Genomic DNA, 25635 nt, shown 5'->3' with positions numbered 1-25635 from the left:
TCTACCATTTTTCTTGAATACATGTACTCAGGGTTGCAAGCTGTTGGCTAGTTTCCAAAGTTCTGAAAAAGCTGATTTTAACAGTTTTACCAGTTTCTTATTGCTTTTATGAAGATGTGGGATTTTAGTATTTCTTATTCCACAGTTTTTGGTGATGTCACTTCTAACATTTTGAGGGTCTACCCTGAGACCTAGGAGTTATCTTTCTAGATAAGCCAGGGCAGTATAAAATATTGGATACCAGTATAGATATTTCCTCAGAAGGCCTTATCATCAGATGGCTTGAGTTTGAATTCTGGCTCCATTACTTGCTGCCTGTGTGATTTTGAGCAAGTTTCTCAACTATTCTCATTATGTTCATCTTCAAAATAGAATTTTAGACTATATCTACTTCAGAAGAACGTTGTGAAGGTTAAGTATGCATTTACCACAAAGCCTGGAACATTGTAGGAATTTATTAAATGTTACTTATTTTACTTCTCTTTTTCGTTGTTATTACTATTACGTCTATCAGAAATCTACTTTACTTAAATGATAGCAGAAAAATATTTAAAGGTAAATGATACACAAGGCCCTTTACATGAATACTGCTTATAAAAGTAAGAAAGTGGCAAAAGTGGCATAATCAGTGTTTGGTAAATAGTTTAATAAATTGTTGAATACCTACATTAGTAATACCAATACAATATTGAAAATAATAAAGTTGGGCTATACATTGATGGCAAAAAATCTACAATACATTTTGCTTAAAAATGTTTCATGATTCAAGATTCATGAAAATATACACAAATGGATTTGTGCATCAATATAGATATACTGCATGAACTGAGTAAAAAAAAAAATCAGAAAAGACACTCATCTTAAGTTACCACTTTGGTAACTTTAGGGGAGAAGATAGCACATGGTTTGGAATGATGAAACAGAACTGGACTTGTGACTGATTTTTCATTCTTTTACTTTTTTTTGGTATTTTATCAGGTAAATATAAAAGGACAAAATCTCTAAGGATACAATCTAAGACAATAATATTAGTTACTTTGGGGAATTAACATTGAAGGAAAGTCATTCTTAAAAATTTTTCCTGGAGTGAACCTGCTTTGCTTCTGTGATAAGAAAAAATACAAAATTTTTGGTTTAAACAAGAGACACTTAATGACTTTCAATCTTTTCTAATTCAAGTGTGAATTCCTGGGAACGACTGATATATACATTAGTGTTGACTAACTTAAAGAAAATCTACAAAAAATGCATGTTCAAATTATGGCCAACTATAAATTTAACTATGATTCTAAGTCTATACTGCTAGCTTAAAATTAGATTTGAGTCTAGTCATTCAAGCCAATAAAATGTTATAGCAATTTCAATATGAATCTACTATGAGGCTCTTTTTTCACCATATTCAAATCTTCCCTATATCTAAATTTTATTTTCTTTCGTCTGATTGTGGAAACTTGACATTAAAATTGTTAACATGAACTATAAGCTCCTTCCTCCTTCCCTCCCTTCCTTCCCTTTTTTCCTTTTACTGGAGGAGTAAGATTCTCATATGTCAGCTTTTCTGCCTGCTAGTTGAGTCTAGCCTGGTCCCATTACACTGTAGATAGAAGAGCTAAGAATTAAAGAGCTGCACTTAGCTAGAAACCTCACAAACCTTCCACAAGCCCATCTCCCAACAATGGGCATTCTTCTATACCTAGTAGGGCCTCCATAAATGAATGTTCCCACAACATTAACAGACTTGTGTCTTCCCTTATCACCTCTGTGTGACCACCAAATCCCAATGCTTCTTTGGGAAGCCTAAGTTGCTTTTTCAGTAAAATAAAAGGTAGGTATTTTAAAGTGCTTTCAGCACTAAAATTCTATGCATATATGTGAAAACTATGCGACCATTTCCCATACACAGACAATATCTAATGTATAGCTATTTTATATTCTGATTTTATTCTGTGTAATATTTATTTCAAGGTGTAGGTGCCAAAAACCTCAACTCATAGTAGCTGAGAAAATGGTGTCAAAGTAAAGAAATGCTAAGTATTGAGTGAACATATGCACTGAAAGGAGAAAATCAAATCAGGGGAAATGATTTCAGCACAGAGACTGAGACTGTGGGCTCCAAGGCCAGATGCCTGAATTCTAATTTTGTGACCTTAGGGAAATTTCCTAGCCTCTTCGTTCCACAATTTCCTCATTTGTAAAGTGGGGATTAGGTATAGTGTTTTCCCATCCTGTTGTTATAGCAACCAAATGAGTTACTGCATGCAAAGCAATGCCTCTGTTATAAAAAAGACACCTCAGTGTGTGTGAGAAAAAATAACATCACTCTGAAAGCAAAGTCAGGGCATATTTAAATCAGAAAAATAAAATAAAATACTCCTTGAGACCTTTATCCCCATCAAATGCTTGTTTGTGGTTAGGGTGTGGGAAGTTAGGAAGTTAGGAAGAAGTGTCAGAAACCAAACAGGCACAAAAACTGCAATAGAACAGAAATGTAAAATTGTTTGATACCACCTGCTGGCTACTGCTAGAAATGGCAGAAACAACAGACATCCTGGAAACAAAATGGTGGATTCCCCACCCCACCCCTGCCTACCCCTTCAGCCCAATGGACAAAGCAATAATCGCCCCTTTCCCCGAAAAATGATAATAATAACATTTACAAATACAGTATAAGTGCAGTATGAAAGGTTGTGATTTTAGTTTAATTTTAAGGTTGAAATTTTAACGTATAACTGTACTACATCTGAATAACAAAAAAGTTGAAACTTCTATGTGTTAGAGACAGAAATTAGAACTTGGAGAGCATATCATTGTCCTAAAACCTAATTATCTCAAATTCCACTAATTTAAAATTTGTGAACTATTGATTATAATCTAGAAGAACATGATCGAAAGGTTAATTATAATGTAGACAACACTGTGAGGGATTACAAAGTTTTCTTTATGATTACCTGAATACATCATGGATTTAATAAATCAAAACTCATATCCCTTTCCCCAAACCCTTTGTATCTTGATGTCCCTTTCTCAATGAAAGGCCTCTGCGATCAGAATGAAGTCATTTTCATATTCTGTCAGTTTGGGCAACACATGGTTTCCTCTCCCTAGAATCTTTTCCTTGTCACACATCCTTCTTTTTTACCTAGTTAAATCCTATTTCTTCTCTTAAATTATTGAGTACCTACTTACTGCAGGTACATTTTGTAGGCACTGGGAACATACCAATGAACAAAATAGCAGAGATTCCTGCACCTAACGAATGCACATTGGACTAATGCTGCAGTACACACAGCTCAACTTGTTCTTTCTGCAGGATTTCATCCATAAAGGAAAAAAAAAATAGGCAACTATGACCTGGTCCTATGCATACCTCCATAGGTTGTGTCCTTTTTAAATTTTCTGTTGGTTTACATGACTGTATATCCCCAATAAACTATATGGATTACAGTTTGTTTGCCTTCTTCTCCCCAAAATGTAAAAGTGTGCATAACAGAGGGTAGGAGATCATTAAGTAGTTTTTAAATTAAATAGTTTTTAAATAAATAGTGCATAGCAGAGTGCAGGAGGTCGTTAAATAGTTTTTTAATTGAAACTACTCCCCCAATGATCTGTAATTGATAAGCCTTTATTTATTAGGATAATGGCAAGAAATCTCTTCCTTCTTTTATAAAGCAAGTAGGCACTGAGTTCCCGTTCTGTGCTGGGCTCTGTGGAGCTGTGAATGGAATGCGAGCCAAACCAAATCAGCTCTCTACGAGACATTTTTTCAAAAGAGCACAAAGTGACATAACATCACAAGTGGGCAGGGTCTATGATGAACTGTAACGGGGTTACCTACCTAGACGGGAATTTGGGTTAGACTTCCCCAAGGAAATGAAGGGATAAGTTAAAATGGCCACCAGACAATGGAAGATAATACTAGACTGAGGAAAGACCCAACCACAGACATGGGGAAACACGGCATTGCGAGGCATGGAGAGAATCCTGCAAGGTGGGAAGGCAGAAGAGAAGGGTTTCGTGAAGAAGAGGAGAGAGGGGGAGGCAAGAGCCAGACTATCCAGGGCCTGTTTGATGGTGTTCAGGTGATATAAATTCTTTTCAAGAGCAATGGGAAAGCTTTACAGAGTCCATTTTGAACTGGTTAGTGACATGGTCAGTATTTCTTGTTTAAAAGATTACTCTGGCTATTGTTCCTCTATAGTTAAGGTGGTTGCTATTTTCTTTATTTTTCTCCAGCATTTTCTGTTTGCCTTTTGTTTACTGTAGTTTGAATACAATATGACTAGGTATGTTTATTGTTTGTTTTGATTTGTTTTGTATTTATCCTTCTTGGTGTCCTCTGAGCTTTTGGACCTATGGTTTGGTCATTAATATTTGGCAAGTTTCAGCCTGTTAATGTCAAATATTTCTTCTGTTCTTACTGTCTTCTTCTTCTGATATTCCAATTATGACTACGTTATACCTGTTAAAATGGTAGCACAGTTCCTGACTGCTTTGTTGTTTTGTTTTTGTTGTTACTTATTCAATTTTCTTTTCCTGTTTGAATTTCAGTCTGTGAGGTTTCTAATGATCTATAGACAAGCTCAGCCTTATTGAGTTGATCGATGAACCCACTAAAGGCATTTCTGTTATTGTGTTGGTTTTTTTAAAATTTCTATCATTCCTTTTGATTCTTAGAGTTTCCATCTCTCTGTTTATATAACTGATTTCTTCTTGGATGTTGTTTCCTTTTTCCATTAGAGACATTAACATATCAATCACAGTTATTTTAAATTCCTTGCCTAATAATTCCAACATCCCTGGCATGTCTGAGTCTGGCTCTGTTGTTTGCTTTTTCTTTTCCAACTGTGTTTTGTTTTTTATTTTTCCTTTTGGCATGCCTTCACAATTTTTCCCCAAGTTTTATTAAGATATAATTGGCATGCATCACTGATAAAATTTGTTGAAAGCTGATCATGTTGATTTGGGTAATAGGAACGGAGATAAATAGACCTTAAGGGTAGGATTTATGTTAACTTGGCTAGAGGTTGGCTGTGTTTAATGTTTGCTGTCATTATAGGTGCCACAGGATTCAAGGGTTTTTTTTTGTGTTCTTGCTTTGGCTTCCCCTTTTGACTTTGGACTTCCCTAGCTACTCCTCCTCCCAGGGAGTCTGTGTCTTCAGCTCTTTCTGCTGTAAGCTGCTGCTCTTCTACGGGCGTCACCTTGGCGTGGCGGTAAGGTGTACGGGAGGGAGACTGGTCTACAATCTTCGAGTAGATCTCAGGCTTTTAGGCAGCCCGTGTCTCAGCCTGTAGCTTCGCGAGTGTTTCTCCACTTGTACAGCTTTCTTCCCCATTCTGCTTACTCCTTGCAGTGGCTGTAGCATGCCCAATCTATTTCCTTGATGCTCTGATCTCTGTTGATAGTATTTCATTTCCTCAAACCTCCTTAGGTGAGAGAGTAAGACTGGCCTTCTGTCAGCTGGGATGAGGCTCTGGCCAAGTCCCTTCCCCTGGACACGGGCTTTGGCTATGGAGAAGGCTCTGGGTATATTTCAAAAAGCTTCTTCTCCCTTACCCTTTCCTCTGCCATTGTCAAGAATGGATATTTCTCAGATCTTTCCCTTGAGAATTTAGTGGGGTTCCGGGGAGGTAAAGCCCACGAATATGTGGGAATCCCCCATAAGATTGTGGTCTTAGGAGTTTCTTACTTTCACATGAGTACACGCTCAGTTTCTAACAATTCATGACAATGACCATTCAAGTGCCTCTACCAGATGCTTAAGCAGCATCTCTTTCAGGTAAAAAGAAAATCTTAGCTGTGTCTCTCAGTGTGTCTGCCTCTTCACAATTTGGGATGGCAGTTTGCCTGTCACCTTGATTCTTGTATGAATGCAGTAAAAGCCCTTAATTTTCATTTGTTTAGCTTTTTCATATTGTAAGGATGGGAGTGACAGCTTGCAAGCTCTTCACATGTCAGTGCTGAAACCTGAAGCTCAGCGCCTTGATTTTAATACATGATTTTTTATAACTTCCCATGTTATTAGTCATACGTATATTTTTTCTCTTCTGGGTTTCTGGTTGTGTCTGGGTAGTTGAGTTTGACAGTTAATCAGAAAAGCTAGGTAATATTTAGCAAGGTAATGAATCAGTATAATATAGACAACCTTCTGGAAGTAAAGAATGAACCGATATCAGCAGATGACTGATAGTCAACAAGGCAAATTCATAAATCTCTGCATTTGGCCAGCACAATTAAATTTGGAACAGATGCTCTAACAGTTCCCTGTGTTCCTGCTAACTGCATCTTAAAAGAAGAAATTTGAAGACATATAAAAATGAATTAAAATGAATTATAAGGTCAGAGTATTTTTATATCACTATATTAACATCATTTAAAAATAACTTGTTAAAAACAGGAAAATTCAAGAAATCAACCAAATTTTTAATCATATGTACCTGATTTATTCAATCAGCTTGCCTAATATTTCTTCCCCCACTAACTGGCTTGATTATATTTTTGGCAAAAATACTACTTGTAAAATCTGGCCAAATTATTTAATGCTTCACTACAAGCATAAGCAAAATCATATTTTAAGATTGAAAGTAAGAAGAAAATTCATACAATAATGTTACTGACCTTAATTTAACATCTGTACACACTAGTTGTTAAATTAATAAGATATTAAGAACCTTCCTGGGTACAGACTGCAATTTATTTGCAATCAGTGTATGTGAAAGTACATATACATACATGCATATGAATATTCAGGAACTCTGGGGCATCAGTGGTGGAGCCTCAAGCGATGAGGATCAATTAATATACCAGGTCTGTGTTGAGTGCCCCTTCCAGGTTATCAGAGAGCACCCTGAATATTCCCAGAACATAACATATCATAATATAAACCATTGTTTACCTTCCCTTCTCCTCAAACAGACTGTAACCTCTTTGAGTGTAGGAATAACATCTTTTTTGTTTACCTTGTGTTGCTAAGGTCTAGCAAAGTGTCTGGCACATATTTTCTAACTGAATGGGTTAATAAATATAGTTTTGAAGCAAATACACCTATTTGTGTGGATATAGACATATATTATAAATGAGTGGGTATGTTTGTGTGTGTTTGGGGTTAAATACATAAATACACAGAAACAGTCTGATACTAGCTATTTTTTTCCCAGAATTCAATGACTAGGGAAGTGGATGCCTTGGAAGATTTGGGATTAAGAGATGTCCGATCATTTAAACAGTTTTAAGTAAATATTTTATGTGCTCCATAAGTCTAATCAAAATATTATATATGTAACATTATATATATATATATACACACACACAAAAAATAGTGTGTACATATATGGTGTACTATATACTAATGTATAATGTATATATATAACATATATAGTTATACATGTAATATATGTAAAATTACATAAATATACTAATGTTATGGTTAGTTCTTAGAAAAGTTATTAAGCTAAGCACCAACTAAAGGCTGTTCTCTGGAGTGAGCAAGTAGGAAAGCAGACAAGATAAAATGAAAGTACCGCCTCATCCTCTCTCTCATTTAACAATTGTGGTGGAAGACATCCAAGGGTATGATTGTTGTGGTATCAGAGACCTAGGCTTCCTCTTTCTTGTTTCTCTGCCATTTTTAAGGTAGTGCCCATGTCCTTGAGGTTGAAGAGGGCTTGCCAGCACTTGGCCTGCATTCCAGCAAACAAGAGGGGAGGGAAAAGGAGGGGCACATAAAATATTTAGGTTCTTAATATCTTATTAATTTAACAACTAGTGTGCATAGATGTTAAATTAGGGTCAGTAACATTATTGTTTGAATTTTCTTCTTACTTTCAATCTTAAAATATGATTTTGCTTATACTTGTAGTGAAGCATTAAATAATTTGGCCAGATTTTACAAGTAATATTTTTGCCAAAAATATAATCAAGCCAGTTAGTGGGGGAAGAAATATTAGGCAAGCTGATTGAATAAATCAGGTACACATGTCCTTGAGAACTTAGTCATATGGCCACATCTAGCAGTAAAGGAGGCAGGGAAATGAGTGGGTGTGTACATCAAGTCAGTGTAGTGTTCACTTGATGTACACAGCTAGAATTGAGACTTCTAATGTTCTGTAAGTTATTAGGGAATAACTAATCATCTCTGACAGATGGAGGCCTGTGATGCTTTAGGCACAGACTATATAAATTATCTGAAAAATTGGGAAAGGAAGAAAGGAGTGTTTTATATTAACCCTCTAACGTATCAGACTACATACTAAAGCAAAACTCTGCATACCTATGTACGCTGGTCTCCTGCAAGTTATTCCAATGGGCTTGATTTGCAAATGCAGCTTTGAGACAGTCCCAAGGCCCACTTCCCAATAGTTTGGTCCTATCGAAATAGAGATTCTAGACCTACTATTTCCATGCACATTCTGTCTTTTGACCACTCTCTTCTTTAGTTCTCTGTAGGCCGTTTGTTACCACTCGTAGCTCGACTGTTCAGATTCCACAAGGTAACATAATTGCTCTTCTACTCCTCTCACTTTACTGTTCTTTCTGGGCAATATAATTTACTCTCATTTCCTAACCTGTTCCTACATGACAAATATCTTTAAGGATGTATCTTATGAACTCCAGTGCCAAATATCTCACTCTGGCCATCTTCTGGATATCTCTAATGGGCTCAATAAAAGTTTATTGAGCTTCCTATATGACATTTTTTTTTTAGATTTTAAAAAAGTAATTTATTTATTTTTATCTTTGGCTGTGATGGGTCTTCATTGCTGCGCGTGGGCTTTCTCTAGTTGCGGCAAGCAGGGGCTACTCTTTGCTGCGGTACGCAGGCTTCTCATTGCAGTGGCTTCTCTTGTTGCAGATCACGGCCTCTAGGCACACGAACTTCAGTAGTTGTGGCATGCAGGCTCAGTAGTTGTGGCTTACGGGCTCTAGAGTGCAGGCTCAGTAGTTGTGGCATATGGGCTTAGCTGCTCCACGGCATGTGGGATCTTCCTGGACCAGGGCCCCAACCTGTGTCCCCTGCATTAGCAGGTGGATTCTTAATCACTGTGCCACCAGGGAAGCCCGATATTAGTTTTTTTTTTTTTTTGCGGTACGCGGGCCTCTCACTGTTGTGGCCTCTCCCATTGCGGAGCACAGGCTCCGGACGCACGGGCCCAGCCACTCCATGTTATGCGGGATCTTCCCGGACCGGGGCATGAACCTGTGTCCCCTGCATCGGCAGGTGGATTCTCAACCACTGCGCCACCAGGGAAGCCCTAGTTTTTTAATTAAAAATCTATCCAGTCTACTACATGTCTGCACTTTGTTATACATGAGTATACAAAAATATGAATTATATGCTCAGGGAGAATATAATCTACTGGAAGATGCAGATAATCAATAGGCAAATTTTGCAGATGGTGTAATAAATAACAGAGAAAATATGGGGTGCTCTGAAACTGCCTAAAAAGTACTTGTCCAAGATTTTGGGATCAGAGAAGGCTTCCTACAGGAAGTGATATATAAAAGGAAATTTGAAGAGTCTGAGGAATATGTTCAATGAAGACAAAACATGTTCCTGGGTCTAATGTAAGTCAGTGTAGCAAAAGGTACCCTCACAACAGGTTAGGTTGGGGAGGCCCATGAAGGCCACATAAACATGGTAAGTATTTCAGTCAATGGCTGTAACATACAGTCATGGAAAAGTTTCATGCAGGAAATCATGTGACTAGATTTGAGTTTTAGGAAGATCACTCTTGCCACAGTGTGTAGAATGGAATGAAGAAGAGTAAGACTAAGGACAGAGAGATCAGAGAAACCTTTTATAATAATCCCACACTGTTAAGTCCCATAGAAATCTCAAGTTTTAAGCCTTCACAACTGAATCTATAGTCTAAGCCAAAACCTACCACATCTCCCATAATTCTCTATTGTAGGGAATGACGTTACATTTATCTAGTCACTCAAGTAGAAATCTAGGAGTATTCTGCAATGCCTAATTTCTCTCCCCTTCAGATTCACCATGTCCTGCATGTTCTTCCTCCCTAGCTTCTCTCAGATCTATAACTCTTTCTCTACCAATATTCATTGTCCTATTCAGGCCTTCATTATTTCTCACCCAGATAATATCAATTGTCTCTTAACTAGTCACCCTCCATCACTAATACCATTTCAATCTATGTATACAATATTCCCCATAATGGTCTTCCCCTACACTCAAATGCCTCCAGTTTACTCCCTCACTAAAATACCCTTCAAGCAGTTTCCATGGCTTTAGCATGGAATGTAAGGCTGTACACGAACTGGCCTCTGTCTAACCATCCTTACAAACAAATGAATCCCATGCCTGAGATACACCGAGCAGTAATCTGCTGTTCTTCATATGCTCCATGTTGCTTTTGATAATTGCGCACCCTCTGCTTAGAATATGGCCTTTTCCATTATGCTAATTTGCAAGGCTTGAGTCGATTCTTCTTCCCTTGGGGTTTCTCTGACTTCCTCAGATTTAACTGCTTCCTTCTTTTTGCTCTTACCTTATTTTGGAATATTTCTCTCCCAGCACCTATGATCCTCTATACCACTTATTTATTTACATGTCTCTCTCACTCCTCCATACTCTGAGCAGCCTATAGGCACATGGAAATGCTACCACCTCATTCAGATTCTGGCCAGGGTAAATCCTTATTTTTTGTTGATTCATCAAATGAAATAATTAATTTAAAAATCTGTGAACAGTAACACTGGGAGACCATATTCACAAATTCTATAAGAAGGAACATACAGGTTAAGAAGCTAATAAGCTTTAGAATGAAACAGAGGTTTAATCACAACACTGTAATATAAATGGAATATAAAAATAGTGTAAACTGATGCCTTTTCCACTTAAATCGCATATTCTTACATTACTCCAGATAGGATTAAAAAGTATCATTTAGAAGCACCTACTATATGCCACATCTCATTATAAGAACTTTTCATGTATTAATTTGTTTAATTCTCATAACAACCCTGTGAGTTCGGTATTATTATCATCCTCACTTACAGTTGAGGAAACTGAGGCTAAGTGAGGCTGACTACCTTACTGTAGATCACACTGTTAGCAAGTAGTAGAGGTGGGATACAAACCCAGGCAGTCTGCCTCAGAAGTCCACACTCTTCACTAAATTGTACTGCCTAGGGCTTCCCTGGTGGCACAGTGGTTGAGAGTCCGCCTGCCGATGCAGGGGACACAGGTTCGTGCCCCGGTCCGGGAAGATCCCATATGCCGCTGAGCGGCTAGGCCCGTGAGCCATGGCTGCTGAGCCTGGTGCGTCCGGAGCCTGTGCTCCGCAACGGGAGAGGCCACAACAGTGAGAGGCCCGCGTACCGCAAAAAAAAAAAAAAAAAAAATTCTACTGCCTAGTCTATAAATGATCTTCTCTTTCAAAGCGAATTATATGTCCATATAGTGTCTTTTTCAAAATCATGAACCTAACACTTCAGCCCCTAAGCTCTTTATACATTTTAAAGTTATATCGTGTATTAAAATGTTTCGATTGCTTGAGAAATGGCTTATACATAGAGACAATGTGCAGTGAAATCAGGCACAGATTTGGATTCTGCTTCTGCCACAGCAGCTCTGTGACCTTGCTAAGCTTCATTTCCATCTGTAAAATGTAAATGATTTTTTTTTTGGTGGGAGGGGGATTGTTGAGAGGATAGAGTATAAGCATGTATGCCTGGTACATAGAATTGTCCAACAAATGTTAAATTATCCTCCTTTCTCTCTCCCTCTCCCTGCCACCTTCTCTCTCTCAGCCTCAGTGACTTTATCTCTAAAATGGGAATTATGATATATTATAGTATAGTATTTTATATACTTGAACATTAAATGATACATGCAAATGTCCCATTTGGAACCTGTCAAATAAAAAGTGCTATAGCTTCCCTGTTATTTCTGAGTTGTTTAGGCCCCCAATGTGTAGATAAAGCAGCTAAGAATCCAAACCAAGGATGCAAGAGTCCCATCTAGTGGTGGTTTAAGAAAAAAATCAAGACACCTAAGGATTATACTGCTTAAATGGTTGCCTAGAAAGCCTTGGGCTATTTTGTTTTATTCATTTTCCCACCTTGAGAAACAATCTAACGTGGCTCCCAGGGAAAGAGAAAGGAAAGCCTTGAACTGGATTCTTCTCTGTTCTTCCATTGTTCCAAGAATGTCCAAAATCTTTTCAGAATGGATCCACAGATTTCTGGTCTTGTTAAACTCATTATCTTCATTGCTGAACTACTCTATTCCTAGATTTCTAAAAGGATGTGATTCAGCTCCTCAGTTAGGCATGATTTGATAGCCTAATGCTATCATATGGATTCAGCAGTGTCGTTATGACTTAAGACCAATCTCTCGCAAGAACACCCATCAGTCAAAATCTATTACATTTGAGAGGTGACTTCCAAGAAGTCTAGCATATGGTTTACATCTAATCTCAAATGATATCAGGAATGAGGTGGAAGTTCTGGTTAAGGTAAGGCTAGATCTAAAGATGGTTGAAAACAGCCTTTCTGGGATCCCTGCACCTCTGCTCCATTACCCAGGGAAGTTCAATCCAGCGTAAGTGCTAAATACCACAGTGATTGTTATGAACTAACTGCATGTTTGTGTTCCCCCCAGATTCATATGTTGAAATCTAATCCTTGATGTGATGGAGGTGGGGACTTTGATAGGTAATGTGGTCATGAAGTTGGGGCCCTCATTAATGAGATTAATGCCCTTATAAGAAGAGGCCAGAGAGTTAGCTCACTCTCTTTCTGCCACGTGACGACACAAAGTCAGCAACCTATAATGAAGGAGAGGCCTCTCACCAGAACCCCACCATGCAGGTGTCCTGATATCCAACTTTCAGCCTCCAAAACTGTGAGAAAGAAATTTCTGTTGTCTATTAACCACCGAATCTATGATACTGTGTTAAAGTAGCTTAAACTAAAACAGTAATATTCTGATTTCATAAGTTTAAAAGAAAATAATATATTCAGTATGATGACAATAAGGCAATAAAAGAACAGACCACAGAAAACACTATCTTGTATAAACTCCCCACTGTTATCAAATCTTTTTATTATTTCAATCTTGTAATTGTATTGTCATAAAATGCAAGGTGACTGTTCAAATATTAATAGTTTTGGTGGTATGGTGGTATCTTATAGCTCCCTGAGGTGATCTAACTAGGGAGATATTATGTTGTTTGTGATAAATAATGCATTATTAAATAATTTTTATCAGAAAAAAGTCACCCAAGTAGAAATCATTTCCTTGAAAGACTAGTAGGTATTGGAAAATAAACAATAGTTTTAATTTTTTTGAGAGTTTAAAAACTAAGAATAAGGCTTCCCTGGTGGCACAGTGGTTGATAGTCTGCCTGCCGATGCAGGGGACGCGAGTTCGTGCCCCGGTCCGGGAAGATCCCACATGCCGCGGAGCAGCTGGGCCCGTGAGACAGGCCGCTGAGCCTGTGCGTCCAGAGCCTGTGCTCCGCAACGGGAGAGGCCGCAGCAGTGAGGGGCCCACGTACCGCAAAAACAAAAAACAAAAACAAAAACAAAAACCAAGAATAAATATGCACTCAAAATTTTGCTATAGTGAAAATAAATATTTAATGATCTAAACCCGTTTAAATAGTAAAATAATCAGAGTAGAAAAATCTATTATTTTCCACTTCGTTATTTCAAGGCGTAAGTGAAGAAAAAACAACTAAAAAAAAAACTAAAAAAAAAAATCAAAATGAAACAACGACAGTAACAAAAAATCCTGCTCTTGAAACACCTAAAATCTCCCTTATATATTCTATAAGGTTATCAAGCTTTCACAGGTGAGTTCCAAGACAAAGTACATTATAAGAAATGGTTTTACAGAATGCAGTCAAAAGCAGTCATAGAATTCTCCACCTCAGATTAAAATTAAACAGAAGTTTCTAAGGTGAACCTATTATAAGTACCTATACTTTGAAAGACCTGGATTAACTAGGTTAATTTTGCTTAAAAATGCAGAATATGACACCAGGACAGGAGAGAACGTTGAAAAGTCATTTAATGCCTTAGTTACTATACCATGATGTGACAGTATCAACTTCTGGGCAGGAAATAGGGCAAGGAATCTGAAATACTTCAATAAGCAGCTGCTAATGCCAAAAGTTAACTATTGTTCAAGTCTGAACATTCACCTCTAGTTCTGATCTATGTTTAGTAAGCCTGACTCTCAAACAGAAATTACCTATGTTTGAAGCAATCACCCAGGAGATTTCTGATTTCAAGCTCTAAAAGAAAAGAAAACAAAACCGAAAAGAAAGGGAAAAAGTAGTTTGATGGCATAATGGTGCAGTAGAAAAAGTGAAAAGATTAGAGTCAGAGAGTGTGAGGTCAAATTCTTTCTTTGTTACTGACCTGCTGTCTGATAGCGGAGTAGCCTCTTGATACTTTCGGACTTCAAAATTCTTGTCTGAAAAGGGGGGATAATTACTTTCCTAACTGGGGATATATTTTTTTCAGAATTAAATAATGATTAAATTTGAAGTTTCTAACACAGTATATAACCCATAGAGGTGCTCCGAAACACGCTTTAAAATTTTTTCTCATCACTATGACCACATAGATTTCAGTGTAGGAAATGGGATTGGATAATCTGCCCTCATAACTTGAATGGTTATAACTGTATTGAAGTGACATTGGCATGTCCTGAAAAGAATCTAAAAAAAAAAAAAAAATTCACTGACAAAATAACAGCATACACTTTTAATTCTCTTCCTGTGCCCTTACTAATAATCCATTCTCCTCAATCAAACTTAAGCACCTATATTCCCGAAACAACTTCTAAACCTGCCCCTAGACTTGGACCAGCAGAGCTTTCTAATCTTCCTTGCCATGGCTTATTAACGTATCTTGCTTCATTCACTTTCCTAATTGGCAGTGGCTGACTGGGATGAGTCTACCAGCAGGGAGGAGTGTGGCTGGTGGGCTGGCAGCTTGCTGATTAGCGTGTGCTGCCTTGTGCCAAAGTCAATTCTGGGATGCCAGGTGTGCAGCCTGTTAGCGCTCTGCAGCCCATGCCTTGTGGAAGACAGGGATTTGGAACGAGGTTTGCAGAGACTTTTTTTTTGCCCCGCACAGGCTTTCTGTTCATTGCTTTCATGTCCTGCTACCACCCAGACATTCTACTCCTGCTGGCACTTTCTCCATACTTTCCAATTAAAACCGTCCATGTCTCCTTCTAAGGCTGCCCTGATTCTTTCGCCTAGATAGGCTGAAGCTGTATCCAGGTGATTTTCTGATTTTCTCTCTCTTTTTAAAGTTCTTTTCAGCTTGATTGTGGTATAATTGGCAAATAAAATTGTAATATATTTAAAGTGTACAGTGTGATGAATTGATATACATTATGAAAGGATCCCCACCATAGAGTTACTTAACCTTATCTCACATATTTACCTTTTTTCTTTCTTTTTGGTGAAGACACAAGTTCTATTCCCTTAGCAAATTTCAATTACACAGTACAGCATTATCAACTAGAGTTACCATGTTATACATTAGATCCTCAGACCTTATCCATCTTATAACTGAAAATTTGAACCGTTTTATCAGCCTCTCCCTAATGCCTCACACCCAGCCCCTGGCAACCGAGATTCTATTCTCTGTTTCTATGAGTTCAACTTTCTCTTTGCTTGGAATTTTTGCTCAATTCTTATGCAGTGCTCTTTCCTATCTCTTCATGCCTTCAGCCATAGACCACTTGGATTCACAGAACATTCGACAGTATCCTTGGTTCTCAGAAAATACTCAGGCTTGCTATTTGTTGAATATATAAGACAGTAAAAATGTATGTTTACTTTAAGACTTAATAAAACCTGTACACATATTGTTTCAGGGATCCTCTTAGCATCCTGATGAGGTAGACAGCATAAGTTTTACATCTATTCATAGTGGAGAAAATCTAGACTTTACAGAGGTTACATGCTTGCTTAATCTAGAAGTGGAATCAGAACCTAACAGAAGCTCTCTTCATTCTTGGTGCAATATTCTTTCAAACATGTAGTTAAATGCTCAACATTATTTGCTGTTTTATTTAATAATTTTATTTATTATTATTAGTTGTTTTATTATTATTACATTTGTTACTTCAGATCTTGATTATCTCTTTATTAAACTACAATAACCTCATTATTAAGGGACTTTCTGCCCAATAGGTGACTGGTTTCTCAAAAGTTGAAGTGGAATGTTCTTCTTATCTGCCATTTTTATGATCACCTATAGTATGTGTTTCATGTAACGGGTACACAGAGCCCACTTATTATATAGCTTTCCTGAACTAAATGAAGAAGCATGTTTTTCACTCACCAATTCCACTGTAAAAAAGATATTTCTAATATTAAATAACTTGTCAGACATGCTGGTGGAGGGGAGAAATGCTCCAGAGTAGGACTAATGTTGAGACCTGTAGGGAACTAGACAATGATGAGGGCAACAGGATAAAGGGAAGGTAAGCATGAGGGAAGGGAGGAAGACTAGTGGCAATATTGAGAAAGGTATGAAGAAATTGGTAACTCAAAATGATGGTCTAATAATTAGATATTTAATATTTGATTTTATAATGTATACAGTTTACATAATATAGAATTTTAACCACACCCAAAGAGAGGTCAGGCCTTTGCTCTCAGCTTCTGGGATGTGATTTCTAGGCCTGGAATGTCACACTTGATAAGAGTGGCTTTGCCTGGGGGCTTTGGTACAGCTCAATAGTGACAGTTGAATTTAGGGTGGGAGTTTGGGGACATGCCATATCAGCTCTACCTCCCTGAGCAGCTGGAAACTGAGATCAGCCACAAGACCAATCAACCATGCCCATGTGACAGAGCCCCAGTAAAGCCTCTGGACACCAAGGTGCAGGTTAGTTTCCTGCTTGGCAATATGTGCTGCCACGTATCAGTGCCAGGAAAGTACTGCTGTCCCTGGCTCCATGGGGAGAGGCCAATGAAAGCTCTGCATCTGGTACTTTGCCTGGACCCGACTCTATGTGCTTCTTCCCGTGGCTGGCTTTAATCTGTATCTTTTCCCTGTAATAAACCATACCTGTGAGTGTAACAGCTTTCACTGTGTTCTGTGAGTTCTTTTAGTGAATTAACAACTCTGAAAGTGGTTTCGTGAACTCCCTGAACCTACAGTTAGTGTCAGAGTGACTGCAGCCCTCTGCCCTGTGTTCCTTCTAAACTTCAGTTAGCTAACCTATTGCAATGAGTAAGTTTTATTTGCTTATTGTTTTTCCCTGTATCCATGCAACCTTCTTTTGGAAACAGCACTCTGATTCCCTAATTTTAAAAATTAGGAAAGTACCCCACTTGACACTTTTAGTCTCTATAATTTTGCTAACCTAACTCTCGTTGAACTCACAAATGTGCTTATCTATACTATCTATCTATCTATCATCTATCTAAAATCATTTTCCATTTACTTATTGCCTCAGTTTAACCTACTTAATTGGCCATCAGCTTAAAAAGAGGTAAAAATAACTGCCCTCTTGAAATTTAAATTCTTGTCGGGGAGGCAGATTAAACAAAAGTATATATTTTTTCTATAAAATATTGGAAGATGATATGTGCAATGGAAAAAAAAACATAGAATAGGGCCAGCGGGAGCAGAAGATTCAGGATTGGGAAGCAGTTCACGATTTTAAGTTAGATTGTCAGGTAGGTCTCTTCAAGAAGATGACATTTTAGAAAAGCCTGAAGGAAATGAAGGAGTTAGCCACACAGATATCTGGGAAAAGAGAAACCCAAGCAAAGGGAAAAGACAAACCTTAGAGGTGAATGGCTAGTATATTCATGAAATAAGAAAGAGGCCTGAGTGGATGCTAGGGGAAGGGAGGTCATAGGAGGGGTGTGAACCTGTCCATGATGATTGTATCAGGGATAAGAATGTGACCCATGTCTAACCAATAAGACTCAGTTAGGGGACTTTGAGATGGGATGCACATCTAAGATGTTGTTTCTTATGGATATCTGTACAAGCTCATGATTAATTAAGAATAAAGTTAACAAAGAGGCTTAAGTCCGCTGGACTTGAGCTTCATTTGACATAACAAAGGAGACTCGATTAAAAACTGAACACACACTGGCGTATTTCACTTAAATACAGGAATATCAAGAATTCTGAAATTCCCTTCAAACAATTGAACACTGATGATATGAATATCAAAGAAGTTGGATACCTGCCCAGGTACGTCTTACCTAGAGGTGTATAGAGTTCATAACTCCCCAAATATGCCATCTTGGGATATCCAACCTAAACTAAAACAAGATCTGACCACTCTTTACCTATTTATTGATAAGAAAGAATTAAGTATTAGATAATAAATAGTAATAATAATAGCAAACGATTACATAGAATTTACTATGTGCCAGAATTGTTCTAAGTGTTCCATGTATCTATGAATGTATGTGTGTGTGTTGATTCCCTAAAATACCTAATGAGGTAGATATTATAATCCCAGTTTTACAGAGGGAGGAAACTAAGGTACAAAGAGGTTTAAAAAGACTTTCCATAGCTTACCTAATTTCATCATAGAAGAGCCAGATTTTGAACCAAGATACAAACATCTTGGAGATATTACAGGTTTGGCTCCAGACCAGCACAACAAAGTGAATATCACAATAAAGCAAGTCACATGGAATTTTTGGTTTCCCAGTGCATATAAAAGTTATGTTTACACTATACTATAGTGTATTAAGTGAGAAATAGTATTGTCTTAATTAAAAAATACTTTTATTGCTTAAAAAATGCTAAGTATCATCTGAGCCCTCAGTAAATTGTAATCCTTTTATAATAGTAACGTCAAAGATCACTAGTCACAGATCACCAAAACAAATATAATAATAATAAAAAAGTCTGAAATATGGTGAGAATTACCAAAACGTGACACAGAGACATGAAGTGAGCAAATGCTGTTGGAAAAATGTCACCAATAGACTTGCTTGATGCAAGGTTGCCACAAACCTTCAATTTGTAAAAAATGCAACATCTGCAAAGCTCAATAAAGTACAGTAAAACAAGGTATGTCTGTGCTCTGATTCCAGAATCTGTGCTCCTAATCATTTCATGACCTTCATAGCAAACTGCTATTTTTTCTTTTTTTTTCTTATTGTAGTAGAAACCACTAGCTGCCAATCCAACATTTAGTCAATCATAATATTGGAACACTGAATTTATTCAGGGTGGCAATTTATCAGACTCTCCGGTTATGAGACCAAGTTAGGCTAATAATATGTAAATAGAGATTGCCTGAAGGGACTTCTGGGAAAGTTCATTAATGGCAAACACAGAGGTGGAACAGGTCTTTTGCCCTTTTTGCATACTCCTTCCTGTTCCTGGATATGAATGTGATGCCTGGAGCACCAACAGCCATTTTGGACAATGAAGCAAAACGCCATGCTAGGGATATAAAAGAAGAAAGATGAAAAGAGACAGACTGCCTGATGCCCATGATATTATCATATTAGTCTTGGAGGATATACTTGAGGATTTTTTTCACATGAAAAAAAAAACAACTCATATAATCAAGCCACTATCTTTTGGATTCCCTAACATAAGCAGTCAAACTGAATCATGGAAATCTGTGATCTAAGTAGAAAAATGAGCAATCCAAACATATCCCTTCTGGGGTTTTAGTTACTCCAAAAATATAAGACAAGCAGGTAAGTCGCTTGCAAATGCAATGAACTTTGTATATACAAACTTGGCAGTATAAGGCATTTGAACTCCCTGTACTCTTTTACCAGACAAACATACACCCTAACAGATGTTTGTTATTTGGTTTTAGTTCTTAATAGAAAAAACTCTCTATTCCATGATGAATATAATATTAAGACAGAAATACCAGTACATATTTCTTATATATAAACTTATTCATGTACTCATATGTTCATATATTAATGTGTAGTAATATATTCATAAATAAACTTACTCATAAATTTGAAAAATGATTTGGCTTCAAGTATGCAAACAATAATTGGCAAGCTCGTTATCACTATTCTTATTTATAGGAAGTTCTGAAGGATGTTAAGCAACTAAAAAAACCATAAGCCACAATTTCACAAAATAAGCTATATGTTTATACAAACACAAAATGAGGTTTGTACACTGCAAATACATTGTTTAGTCACAGGAGGCTTGAAAGCACAAAACCTGAAGTTTAAGGTTAGAAGTTTCCCAAGTGCTTTCTTGTACCATTGGCAACAGAGAACAACTACCTCATCATAAGGGTGTTTGGTTTTGTTCAAGGACATACCCCAAGTATCTAGAACCACGTGATACGTAGGTGCTCAGTAAGTATTTGTTGGTGTTGAATGAACTGGATGTGAGCACTCAGAGAAAGTCAAAGGAGGTTTTCCTCATCTATCATTGCAAGATACGTAGGCAGCCCCTTTGAAGAAATATCTTTGAAATATCAAGCTGCCCCTACAACCACAAAATAAATGCAATATAAAAAAAACTGAATAGATGAAACCTAATACAATGGAACAAAGTTTCTAATATCAAAGGGGTGCACATTCTAATTTCAACTCCTCTGCCTGCTGTCTTATTTGCTCTGTTTTCTTATTCTATTGACAGCATAAAGTCAGACCTCAAACGCTGAGAAATTTGGCATCTGTGTCCCAGGGCATATTACTTTCTTAACTGTAATAGTTGTTATTGTTGTTGTTTTAACTTGGGGGGTTACCCACCACAGAAAGCCTCTGAGGCAGTAGGAGGGCAGATGATTTAATGATATATTGTAGACCTGATTTAATGGTAATCAGCTTGTAGACCTGACTGTGGATTCAGGGAGAGAAGTTTGGAGAGGGTAGAGACTTTGCTTAGGTAACTGCTGTGCAGCGGTCAGAGAATGATGTTAAGGAGGCAGAAAACAGTGAAAGATAGAATGGGGGTGGAGAATAAAGAGGCTGAGCAGGTTTCAAATCTCATTCCACACGGGATGTAGGATTTTTAGCTTTTACTTTCACACACATATACACATACACTCACATGGAATTATATTTATTACAAACGTTACACAGAATAACTTGTAGAGATAATACTAAGAATGCCTTTACCACCTAACAGTTTATATTTACATGACAATATGACTTTTGGGTCCTTAAACCTGTATTGTGAATCATTCATACACAAATGAATTTACACATTCAAGTATAGCCTGGATTTTTAACTTTGTATGTGTTATTTTTATAATCAGTCTTTAGAAACTTTTGTACATTTGTTATAGTTGAACCTAGCAGCCTAGATACTAACACATTCTGTTGATTCACTGTTAAATATTTATCCATCTATTTATCTCTCCTTATACTTAGGTAGTCTTCTATTGGTTTTTTTTGAAAACATATTCCTCTCTATGATTTATGCTATAAAATCTGTCTTTATTTACCTCAATGCGATATTCTGTTTTCCTTACAACCTTTATTAAGCAAATACTTCATCATTTAATTTTATCTGATATGCTATATATTTATATATAAATTTAGATCTTTCTGGAATATCAACTCTGTCCTAATCATTTCCTTTCTGTTATTAATTATTATGTACTTTTCCTTAAAACTTTATTTTCTGTACTATTTGTGCTCTGAAAATCATGTAACCTTATTTTTCAAGTCATTTGAATGGAAGTTTTGTCGTATTTTTAGCCATGTCAGTTTTTTTTGTCTTTGATTCAATAATCTGCAAATTTTGAAATAGATATCTAAGAAGATTCCTAAATCCTGGGAAATCCTTGGTGTGCTCATCAATTTTTTTTTTTAAACTCGTGACTTAAAAATTATTTTACGGAGATGAAATTCACATAATATGCAATGAATTATTTTAAAGTGTACAATTCAGTGGCATTTATGCATTCACAGTGTTCTGCAACCATCATCTCTCTCTAGTTTCAAAACTTTTTTATCTCCCTAAAACACCCTGTTCTTACTACAAAATCACTTCCCATTTTCCCCTGCATCCATCTACTGGCAACCACTAAACTGCTGCCTGTCTCTATGGATTTGCCTATTCTGTATAATTCATATGAAAGCAATCATACAATATGTGACCCTTTTCATCTGCCTTCTTTTACTTAGAATGACGTTTTCGAGATTCATACATGTTGTAGCATGTTATCAGTATTTAATCCTTTCTATAGATGAATAATATTCTACTGTAAGTATATACTACATTTTGGTTATCCATTCATCCACAGAAGGATATTTGGGTTGTTTCCATCTTTTGACTATTAGAAATGATGCTGCCATAAATACCTGTGTACACGTTTCCATGTTAACATATGTTTTCATTAATCTTAGGTAATACCTAGAGATGGAATTGTTGGATGATATGGTAATTCTATGTTTAACCTTTTGAGGAACTGCTGAACTGTTGTCCACAGAAGCTGTACCATTTTATATTCCCCCAGCAATATGAATGTTTCTATTTCTCCACATTCTCACCAATATTTATGTCCTTTTGTTTTGTTAATTATTATGGCCATCCTAGTATGCATAAAATGTACTTTATTGTGGTTTTGATTTGTGTTTCCTTAATGTACAATGATATATATCATTTCTTGTGCTTGTTGCTATTTGTATATTTTCTTTAGAAAAAAGTCCATTCAAGTTCTTTGCCCATTTTTTAAATTCAAGTTTTTGGTCTTTTCGTCTTTGAGTTGTAAGAGTTCTTTATTTATTCAGGACATTAAACCCTTATCAGATATATAATTTGCAAATATATTCTCCCATGCGTAAGTTGTCTTTTGACATTATTGATAATGTTATTTGAGATACAAAAGTTTTCAGTTTTAGTGAAATCCAATTTATCTGTTTTTTCCTTGTTACTCATGCTTTTGATGTCAAACCTAAGAATACATGGCTAGATCCAAAATCATAAAGATTTGTCCTATATTTTCTTCTAATAGCTTTATACTTCTAGATTTTACATTAATGCTTTGTATCCATTTGAGTTAATTGTGGTATCTGGAGTGAGGTAGGGGTCCAGCTTCATTCCTTTGCACATGGTGGTCATAGAGCTGTCCCAGCACCATTTGGTGAAAAGACTACTATTTCCCTACAGAATGGTCTTGGCACCCTTGTTGAAAATCCATTGGCCATAGTTGTTTGTTTGTTTGTGGACTCTCAATTTTATTCCATTGGTCTATATGTCCATTCTTATGCCACTACCACACTGTTTTGAATAATGTAGCTTTGTACTAGGTTTTGAAGCTGGGAAGTATGAGTCCAGCGAATTTTTTTTTTCTTTTTCAATATTGTTTTGGCTATTTGGAGCCCCTTGCAATTTCATATGAATTTGAGGATTGGAATTTCTGCAAAAAAAATAAAAAGCCACTGGATTTTTTACAGGTATTGAATTCAATCTATAGAGTGCTTTGGGGATAATTCTATCTTAACAGTATTGTCTTCCTCTCAAAAAACATGAGATGTCTTTCCATTTAATTAGGTCTTCTTTAATTTCTTTCAACAAAGTTTTATAGATTTTAGTGGACAAGTCTTTCACCTATGTGGTCAAATTTGTTTCTAGGTATTTTATTATCTTGGATACCATTATAAATGAAATTTTTTTAAAATTTCTTTTCAAATCATTCTTTGTTAGTATTGAGAATAAAATTGAGTTTTCTCCATTGACAATAAGAATAACCAACAGTTATATAGCACATATTAAATGCCAGGCATTGTTCTAAGAGCTTACACATGTCTATGGTCTCAAAACACTATAGTCTATAAGATAAAGGTACACTATCTTAGCATGGCCTACAAGGACTTCCCATTAGGCCTCAAGCTATACTTCTATCTGTATGTATATCAACTGACACTGAAACAGCTCACTGTCACTGAATACACTATGTTCTTTCATCCTTCAATGTCACTGCACACTTTATCCTTTTTTGGCTAGGATTCTTGTCCCATATCATCTGTCTGGGAAACTCCTACTTATCCTTCAAGAATTAGCTCGAATGTTGACTCAGCTACTTAATCAATCCTTTTAGGGAGGATCCATGCCCCTGTCTTTTTTAATGGTTTATATGTGCCTCTTTTATAATGATTTCATCTTGTGTTGCCATTATCTTTCCTGCTTATTCTGATGCCCTCCACTGTACAGAGATAGTTGAATGCAAGGACTGTATTTTATATGCTTTTGCACCTTTAGGGCCTGATGCCATATCCAACTTAGTAGATTCTTAATACAGCTTTCCTAGATGAATGAGTGGACCAAATACACAAAGGTGATCTACTTTGTCACAGAATGTACTCATCCTAGTTCATATATCCAAAAAGCAGTAACCAAATTCCCCTGCATGGTTTAAATCAAGAAAATTAACTTTGTTATTAAACACACTACTGGTAGCGAATGAGGGAGTCTTTTTCTCCCTCTCTTTCCCTTCCTCCCTTATTCTCTCTCACTTAAAGTACTAAGGTCATTTTTGTTCATCTAAAAACCAAACAAAAAAAATGAAATGAAATAAAATAAAATAAAATAAACATAGCTTAGAAATATGGTACTGTTTTACTTTACATTAAAACCTCTAAGAATATTCTCCTTATACTAACATGGAAAGAAACGTTGATAAGCAAAATGATTTAACAGAAAGAAGACAATGTAATTCAGAAGATTTGAGAACTTCTTATATTCCTTTTCAAGAGTGTGACACTGACTCTGTATTGTACCTCTCTGAGTCTCAGTTTCCTCATCTATAAGGCAAAACGAATACTCCCTGCTCTGCATACCACAAACTACTGGGGTGAAGATCAAGAGAGATAATGCTTTTGAAAGAAAGTCATGAAACAAAATGTGCTGTACAGCAAAGTATGTAGTTATTCACTCACCAAACACAGTTCTTGCAGGCACAGATTCTCTATTAAGCCAGAATGACACTTGGGAGAGAATGACAGTCATGATGCAAGGCAGATATGTCTGAATCACAAAATACCCAATTTTTCTTTTCAAGTGGAAATGAGCTGTCATTACGGTATATTCACCTAGAAGAAAAATTTAAGAAGCTTAAGAAACTGTAATAGTCAATAGTTTGAACATTTTGGAAATGGAAGGGATTAGGCAAAGAACAGTCCCTGATTTAAAAAAGGAAAGAATTTGCCCCATATATGACATGGAAAGTATATAACATTAAAATGCCCACTTAGCATAGCAAGAGTATTTAAAAGAAAATTTTCATATGACCAAAAAATTTGAACGGCATGTGTATCGTGTGGAATTTGTTTTTCTCTCTAGGTCATGCTTACTGACCAAGGGATAGAGGATTCATAAATGCTCTGACCATGGATTATCTTACTCGCACAGGTTCTCATCCCCTTTGGTCCCAACCTCAAGCCTCTGTTTTGACTGTTTCCAGTCCAGCCCTCTCTGGCTCTTTAAAGTATTGATCTCTGGCCACATCTCCAAGACTGATTTCCTGGCCCAGATTTTCTACTTTTAATCTTGTCACCAATTCTGAATTTATGTGTTAATGTCTGCTCTAATATAGTGGGGTCAGTTCTATCTGATGCTCATAGCTACCTTCCTTTCTGTTCTCTGGGTTTACATCTGCCAGATGTGAGATCATTCGTTCATACAGCTGCTTTTTCTTCGAAAGGGCTTTAGCTTTCCCACACA

General features: G+C 36.7%; 1 protein-coding gene across 1 annotated transcript in view; it reads right to left on the bottom strand.

The window, feature by feature from the left end:
• Positions 1-25635, bottom strand: part of GABRA2 (gamma-aminobutyric acid type A receptor subunit alpha2) — a 117358-nt gene that overhangs the window by 13541 nt on the left and 78182 nt on the right. The window contains exon 8 of the mRNA XM_065878250.1: positions 24852-25004. Coding sequence (XP_065734322.1) covers positions 24852-25004 — 153 coding nt within the window. The remainder of the gene's footprint in view (positions 1-24851; positions 25005-25635) is intronic.

The sequence above is a fragment of the Phocoena phocoena genome, chromosome 5 (assembly GCF_963924675.1).
Source record: "Phocoena phocoena chromosome 5, mPhoPho1.1, whole genome shotgun sequence".
NCBI classification, from domain to species: domain Eukaryota; kingdom Metazoa; phylum Chordata; class Mammalia; order Artiodactyla; family Phocoenidae; genus Phocoena; species Phocoena phocoena.
Note: the sequence above shows the minus strand (reverse complement) of the source record. Positions and strands in the feature narration are given on the sequence as shown.